We start from the raw sequence: 8,211 nt of genomic DNA, 5'->3' as shown, positions 1-8,211 counted from the left end.
CCCGCGCCTTCCAAGCTAAAAGAGCCCTGGCCTTTTCACCATATTCGAAACGTTGCATATTATTTGATTGCCACTGAGCTTTTACTTTTGATTCCAATTTGCCCCTATATTCTTGACGCAGACGATCCAGGTCTGCATTTAGTTGGATTAATCTATCACTAGAGACCTGAGGACTACATAGCCTCTCATTTTCCAACCTACCTATCTCCTGTTCTAAATGTTTAAATTCCAGAAACTCCTCCCTATTCTTTGCGCAAGTCAAGCTATGAATCTGGCCTCGTAGGTTTGCTTTATAGGCATCCCAAACGAAGTCAGGGGTTGTTGAGCCACTATTTAAAGAAGAATACTCCGTAAATCTATGAAAGATTCAATAATAGAGAACAGGTTATACCCATGGTTAGGTCAGAACATTTGACAGTGGTGTTATTAATGCAACAGTAGAACAGAGTCAAAATAAGCCAGCGAACATTGAGGTTTAACACACGGGAAGTCTTAATAGCTCTGTTTATGAAAGTTTACTTAACTATTTTTGGCTAGATTCAGGTCTCATCCCAAGACTTAGTTGTGATATATAACTTAAGTCATAAAATGGATGAACATCCTTCATAAAAGCAATAAAATTAATTTCATGGAAATGTGTAATTTAATTTTTTTAAGTTATATTTTCTCAACTCGGATGTTTTCTTTGAATCGACACTAGTATAAAGTAGTGATTCTCTAATATGATGAAAGAATAAATATAAAAATATTCACACTATGTGAATACTGCCAGAAATCCAACAGCATGAATATTTGAAGCTGAACTTTCAAATGCCCCCCGTGTAGAATTAAATCCATTTTAGACAAACCTTTGGACCTCAATACTCAATATTACCACATTCACTGTCTTTTTCATAACACAGTCAACTTTGACCTTTACCTCGTCAATAGCAACATAAGTATCCAAAGACACACATCTAGAAAAACAATGGCCACAACTGAGAAAGACAAATATCAAACTTAAATTGCTACTGCAAATAACTGCTAGTAAGACATACTTCTAGAAGTGGCATAGTAAAGATCCAAAAATAGCCAAACCATATGGCTAAAACCACACTTTACACTCTGCAAATATAAAATAAGAACTTTATTGGTAGCTCAGAGACTAAACTGAAGCGCTGCTAATTCCAACAATGGAAAAGGCGCTACAACAAAACTACCACTGATGGAATATCCAGTCAAGGATATCCTCGCCTAACAGTCCATTTGCAATCGGTGGTTAGCTTGGCCCGCCTGCAGTCCTCATAACGCCTTTGTCTTGGATACAAAGGCTGCACTTGTGGATTTGATCTACAAGTATAGTTCTTACATGTACACATTCAAACAACTACATTGCATTCTCTCTGATCACCCACTCCCACAAAGGCACTGACTAAAAATGCTCAGTGAAAGGAAAGACGATAATTCGGCAAGTCATAATACGAAATCATGACTATCCAGGTCATTGGACCTTGATGTCCTATCTGTTGCGTGGACTCGGTCTCTCCATAGAGTGCTGAGTTTGTCAGGACAAGAATCCATGGCTGAATGATTCACATTAGTTCTCAGTCTCATCATCTGAGTCACTGTCTTCACTGTCACTGTCTCTACCTGGGTGCTCAGGCATTTTTTGATGCTCCATTTCTGAAACCTCTTTTTCGATTGGCTCAGAGGCCTCCGCTGATGCCACTTGTAGTGCAGTATTCACTTCTTGTTCATTACCAGAGGTAGACGCTGCAGTGATTGTGGTTTCCACACTTGTGGGGGTTTCAGTTACCACCACTGCTTCCATATTCGTGGAGGGCTTGGCCAGAGGCTCCGCTTCAAGACTAGGGGCCTCAGAACTAGTCAGCAGTTGCTCACTTGTGGGGAGCTCTGCATCAATTTCTGGATCTTGAGTCAAAGGTGGATCCGTTTCTTCTACTAGCTCTGGTGGTGGCAAGAGTACTTGCTAAGAAAGAGAAAACAATAAATCAGTATTAGTATTAGAAACCAGTAACTTGCCATTTTGCCAAAATCAAATACAGTTACCTACCTCTAACAAAAGAGTCCAAGATGAGTATTTTTGATTCTCATGCTCCGATTACCCATTATTTTGCTGAAGTGGAATTAGTTCTATCTGACTTACTACCTCTGGACCTAGTGGTCCTTTCAAGATGAGAGTTTTTCCAAAAATACCTTCACAGATGAAACTATTCTATTGCCCATTTTGAAGCGGACGCTGTAATGACTACAGTTGAAACATGTGGACAGGTAGGATAGAAGTGAATCTAGATGGAAGGCGAGTCTGAAGAAGTACTGTCAGAAAAGGAAGGTTTATTTTCTTCTCCAACTTAGGATCGTTGGTTTCACAAGCTTTGATAGGAATGGTCAAAACTTGACTGGCAAGTGGAATATTTATTCTCTTACTTTCAAAGACTGATTTCCTTAACTGGGCATTGGCCCTAGATTTTATGTTGAAATGTTTGCAAGGTTGTCATCATAATTTAATGAGGTGACCGTAAATATTTCCACAGAAATAATATTGTTCCAAGAGTATCGCAGGGGCATTTTGTCTCTCATAGAGTAAGGCTTAGGTTGATCACAGAGATGTTGTTTGGTCTCAAACAGCAAAATTCAATGCAAGATAATGAAAGCACAAGGATATTCCCTGTGTGACAGATAACAAAAGTTTGTGTGTTTACCTTCAAATTCTTTGTGCAGAGTGACTGATCGAGAGTTTTTGAAAAAATCTTACGCAGTCCAACTTATCAGTGGACAGTAGAGGAATGCAGATCATCAACTTACCAGCTGGACAGATGTTAATCAATCGAATTTCAATGTCAATTCACTTGTGCAACACCACCCTGACTCCGAAGAATGAGATGAATGTCAAAACATAAAGTAGGTTTTAAACTTCAAAGCCAGGAACTCAAGAAGAAAACCAATCTTTGGCCCCCTAAGTAGCTCCTCAGAATTGCATCTTAGAAACAGAATGCTTCACTGACCTGGGCTCCAGAGCGCCTTCCTAGTTCAAAATAAATGCAAGGACTGTGCCTCTACACTGCCTTTTCTTATTCAGTTCTTGAAGGCACCCTTGACACTGCTGGAATAATAAAAATTATGCCACCCATGTTTCATACAAGACAGTAAAAAAATAAAAACGAAGATACTTTTGTATGCAGTTTGTGCTTTGACTGGCACAGGTCGGTTTTTCCAAAGTCTATATAACATTTTGCAACATTTACTATCTTTAGCAATTGGAACTGTAAGATAAGATTGCTGAGTGCTGTAGAAAAAGACCCACCAAGTTTTGAATCTTTGGTGTGAAGAGGCCAGAGTGGATGTAGTCAAGACTATCCTTACAAGATAGCATCTTATTCAGTGGTAAGTCAATGATAAGTAGCCATACGGTTATCAATCAAAAACTGCTATAGAACATTTGAAATAAATGAGATGCCTTTCCACATGGCTGAAACGAGATGGAGTATACATCATGTAAAATTGAGCATGCACCCTATCCTGTTAAGATTATGTCAATTTTAAAATCCATAACTCTGGCCAATAAACCAGAGGCAGACCTTACATGGCGTTTCTACAAAGACGAAGAGGGGCAGGCACTAAATAGACAAAGATATTCATATTCCAGGAGAGAAAGAGCAGACTTGGCTAGTCACTGTAGAAAACCCCTGCTCAGAAAGGTCAAAAACTTTGCACGTTAGGGGCAATTTTACAATTTCTGTGCATATAGCTACTGTGTTTTGTATCACCGATTTCTTTTGCTGGCATGGACTTCCACATCATCACCACCACTTCTGTAGCGCTTAAGACCTAGGATTCGAGTACACTGGGGTACTGACTTGTGTTGTATTTGGTAGTGTGAGGGATTCAACCTAAACGCCATTAATAGCCACCTTAATTTTCGAAAGCCTGCAGAAATGACTACTTGCATAGGTAGGAAGAAAATTGCTTTATTGCAGAGTTTTTTAACACCTGCACCCTGTCAATATTTGCTTTGAACATTTCCCCTAACAGTGTATTGCCATAATCAGTTTTAGAAAATTATTTACCTTCTGGTAGAGACGCAGTCTACCCGCAGATTCATGATTACTGCAGCTCTTGCAGAGAGCGCATGCACGCTTGCCTAGGGTCGACCTAAAAAGGGCCTCCCCAAAAGGAAGAACAGGTTGTTCCCCAGTCTGCCCCTGAAAAAGGACATCAATCAAAGGGTCTGTGGACTTTTTCACCATATGTAGTGACCAGATTAAAACTGTAGCCACGTTCCTTAGCATGTCTGCCAAGGAGGAACTTGCCTCCGTAGCAAGGCCAGGGGGAGAAAGCGACCCCGAAGCCGGTGAAGAATCCAGGCCACTAGCCTCTCCCTGAACAGACAACCACCTCTCCTCCATTTGAGGCACATTAATGCGAGGAATGGGCTGAAAGTATTCTGCCTCAATCAACAAAGGCTGTCTTTCCACAACCTTTCCTGAGAAGGAATCAAACCTGCATCTTTCCCTCAGTTTGAATAGTCGACTCTGCATCAGGCGTCGCACAATGCCTACACAGAGGAGGAGAAGCAATTTTGACCAATGCAGCCGACGATAGTGTCAGAGTCGGCTGATTGAAGTCCGGCGCAGTTGGCCGAGATCCCAAAGGGCTGAAGTCCTACGGCAAAGTGTCGCCGGCCGCTGTCGACAGGCGCCAAACCATGGTCTCCAACAGCTCAATCATCTCCATAGGCAATCCCTCTGACGGCACCCTACTCACCTCCTTGGGGCCTAAACACGCTCCAGAGGGAGATGGGATCTCTAAGATGAGGTGTAAGGAATTATAATATTTCCTCATCTGAGCCATCAATGCCTTGGCTCCCGGAACCACAGGAAGACGAGGTGAGGAGTCGCATACGGCTCCCTCAAGCGTCGAGCTGGAGGAGCCATGGGAGACTGAGTCTCCAACCGGGTGAAGTACGAGAATGCCGCGACTTCACCGATTACCTTTTGACTTCCCTGGAGAACAAAGTCATCCAGTTTGGCTTCGGCTCCTAGATCGACCTTGCAAATGCTCTTCCAGTGGTGATGAAGACCGAGGCTGGGAAACCTCCGAGGACCGGGACACACGTGCCGCCATCAACTTCAAATGCCGCTTCTTTAACGACTTCGGTTTAGTTTCTGGTAGGAGCCACAATCCTTGGTGTTGGGGTGCTGGCATAAACACCACATACAAATTGTGTGAGGGTCCGTCACCAACATATGTCGGCTACAAGGTTTGAAACGTGTAGACATAGAAAAGACAAACTGTTCCACAGACAACAAAGTATCGAGGTAGGGCCAAAAATCGAGTGAGGAACCACTTCTCTGGATCCCTGTTACAGCGTGGAAAAGAAGAAACTGACGTCCCCATGCCAGAGGGGACCAATATGGCTTCACTGACGTCATGACCGGAGTCAACATCATCGCGGAGCCGCATGACGCCATACCCCGGCACGCAGTGGTACTGCTGAAAAATTTCGGGATCCAGACTGGCGCCTGGGGAGAATTCAAAAGTTAAGGAATCTGCGGCTAGATGTTTCTATCAGACATAGCGCTATTGATGGTGGCTCTACTTAATACAAATACCTGGACTTATATAACTTCTTTTTCTGACAGATACAGCTCTCTGCAGATTCTTTACCTCATGAAGGAGCTCCAAAGCAGTACTTCCCTGGGATGCGGGCCTGGGTAGTGCTTGGTAACCAGGAAAATCCAGCAAACGGTTTTGCAAAAAAATGCTGGTCCTCCAGGGAGAGACTCGCAATGAGGAGGCCTCTCAGGTGAGCTGCCACTGGGAAGATTCCCCCTCACTGCACCTTTTTTGATTGGTGCATAGCTTCCCAATATAGGGTTCACAACCTCACACCACCCTGTCTGTTGATATAACGGAGGGTGAAGGTGTTTTCTTATAGAATCTGGATGCTGCCTCCTGAGATAGCTGGTGTAGGAAGCTGGCTCTGTATATTCTATACCAAAGTAAGGTATAGTGTGTAAAGAACCCAGTGGATCCTCAGAGGCTTTACAGAGGATAATGCAGAGAATAACTTACTCTCTTTTGTGGTAGTGCAATTAGGCTTATCAGAGGGCTGTGTTAAGCATGGGTAGTACACACTCAGGCAAGAAATGATTACACACACTCAAAGACTGAATCCAAGACCAATTGGTTTGTACAAAAATATTATTGTTACTTTTATTTTAGAACCAAGAGAAACTCAGTTGCAGGTAAGTACCAATTTGAAGTAGCAATACTTTTCAGGTGCAACAGAAATGTGTTTGCCAAAGCATTAAGAATACTTTACATTGATACTGAAAATACTTTGTGGCGTCAGTTAACAGTTGCAGTAACTTAGCAATGTAAGAGATAGACACAGATATCAATAACTGCAAGGCAATCCTATGGGAGGAAAACAGTTATGCACATTTACATGTAACTACTCTACTTACACATCCAGTCTTCGAGGTTCTAGAATCTGCACTGCCAGCGGCACTGAACAGCTGAGTGCAGAGGTCACGGAGCCCAATGTTAGTCAATGGAGACTTGGGGCACCCACAGAGGTGCTGGATGCAGTTAGGTACCCGCGGTTTCAGGACATAGGCCTCGGGGTTTAGGCAAGCAAGGGGGGCCCATGGCAGCACCAACAATAAACCACCAGTGGCACAGGGGCAGCCGGATGCAGGGTGCAAATCAGCATCAGGCGCCCAATGCACAAAGAGGCCGCAGGCTCGGACCAGGAGGCTGGACGACAGTGACTTGCAGCTGGGCAATTAAGTAGAGGTGTCAGTAGATGCCTGGGCACCATCGGCTTGGCTCCCCAAAGTTGGGAGGGCTGAGGATGCAGGGGTGCCTTTGGACGTTGGATCTTGTTTACCAAAGCCTACACACAGTCAGGGAGACTCTTCGAAATGAGGCTGCAAGCGTCTTTGTGGATACTAGAAGAGGTTAGCCACTGGTGGTTTCGAGGTCAGGATCGATGGGAAGAATTCAATAGACAGGGGGCTCAATCAGACACGGGCAGTGGGCGTCGGGTGCAGAGTGGGCAGGTGTTGCGGTTTCTGATGGATCCGGAGTCCTTAGAGAGTGTTTCTTGTGGACAGGGCTGCTGTCCTCAGGAGATCTGGTCTTTGTTCAAGTGCAGGACAAGTGAAATCTTCTTTGCAGTCTCTTTAAGCAGGAGACAAGTAGGTAAGCCTGGGCCCAAATCAGCAGTCGGCCTCAGGCTTGGCTGCACAGTGCTTTCTTCGTCCTTCTTCCTAGGGCGTTTGAATCTGAGGATCAAGGTTCAGGGGTGCCCCTAAATGTAAGGGCGTTAAAGGTACTGGCAGGTAGTAGCCAATGGGCTACTTACCTTTAGGGTGACTACACCCTTTGTATGCCCCCTCCCTTTAGGGAGGGTACCTCCCCCAATCCTATTGGCTAAAATCCCTCCATAACAATGGGGGATTTTCTAAGGAGGGGTCACTTCAGCTCGGGACATCTCAGGGGTGGTGCTGGCCGAGAGGGGACACGCTTCTCCTGCTTACTATTTTTCCCACTGACCTTGCTGCCAAAAGTGGGGTTTGGTCAGGACGACGGGCACCTCCACTAGCTGGAGAGGCCCTTGATAACGTAACAAAGGGCATGAAGCTTTTGAGGCTCACAGCCCTGAATGCTGTTCCTGCTTGTGGGGTGGTGAGAAGCACCTCCACTCCAAGAAGGCTTTATTCCTGTCCCACAAGAGCACAAGGGCTTCCACCTCAGGGGGTCAGGAACATGTCTGATTGTGGAAGGCTAGTGCATACGAGTCATCTGTACTACAAGGAGTTGATCGGTTTTCAGGGGAGAGGGCATCTCTAAGATGCCTCTGAGTGCATTTTGTAATAAATCCAGCACTGGGATCCAGTGTTCAAGGCCTGATCTCTGATGCGGGCACCCATCCTATGGTCCCCTTGGCTAGGTGGGAAGGTTTGGTGCTGATGAGGCACATACTGGCTCTGCCTCTGCTGATATCCCATACCAAGGCCTCAAATGGGTTGAGTCCTCAGGGGAAACTGCCGAACAGGCGGGGCTAACCCTAGAGCATGAGCAGTGGCTTTGCAAACCTTAAATCTTCCTAAGGCAGAGTTATCCCAGCTGTAAACAGCCTACAGCCGTCAAAAGGCATATCCATTTGAGATTGTTTGAAATCCCATAGAGTGATACCAGGCT

General features: G+C 44.8%; 1 protein-coding gene across 1 annotated transcript in view; it reads right to left on the bottom strand.

The window, feature by feature from the left end:
- Nucleotides 1-1,111: 1,111 nt before the first annotated feature.
- The window catches only part of AQR (aquarius intron-binding spliceosomal factor), a 451,150-nt gene continuing 444,050 nt past the window's right edge, over nucleotides 1,112-8,211 (bottom strand). Inside the window, exon 35 of the mRNA XM_086937130.1 lies at nucleotides 1,112-1,969. Coding sequence (XP_086793256.1) covers nucleotides 1,577-1,969 — 393 coding nt within the window. The 3' untranslated portion in view covers nucleotides 1,112-1,576. The remainder of the gene's footprint in view (nucleotides 1,970-8,211) is intronic.

This window comes from Lissotriton vulgaris, chromosome 9, assembly GCF_964263255.1.
Source record: "Lissotriton vulgaris chromosome 9, aLisVul1.2, whole genome shotgun sequence".
NCBI classification, from domain to species: domain Eukaryota; kingdom Metazoa; phylum Chordata; class Amphibia; order Caudata; family Salamandridae; genus Lissotriton; species Lissotriton vulgaris.
Note: the sequence above shows the minus strand (reverse complement) of the source record. Positions and strands in the feature narration are given on the sequence as shown.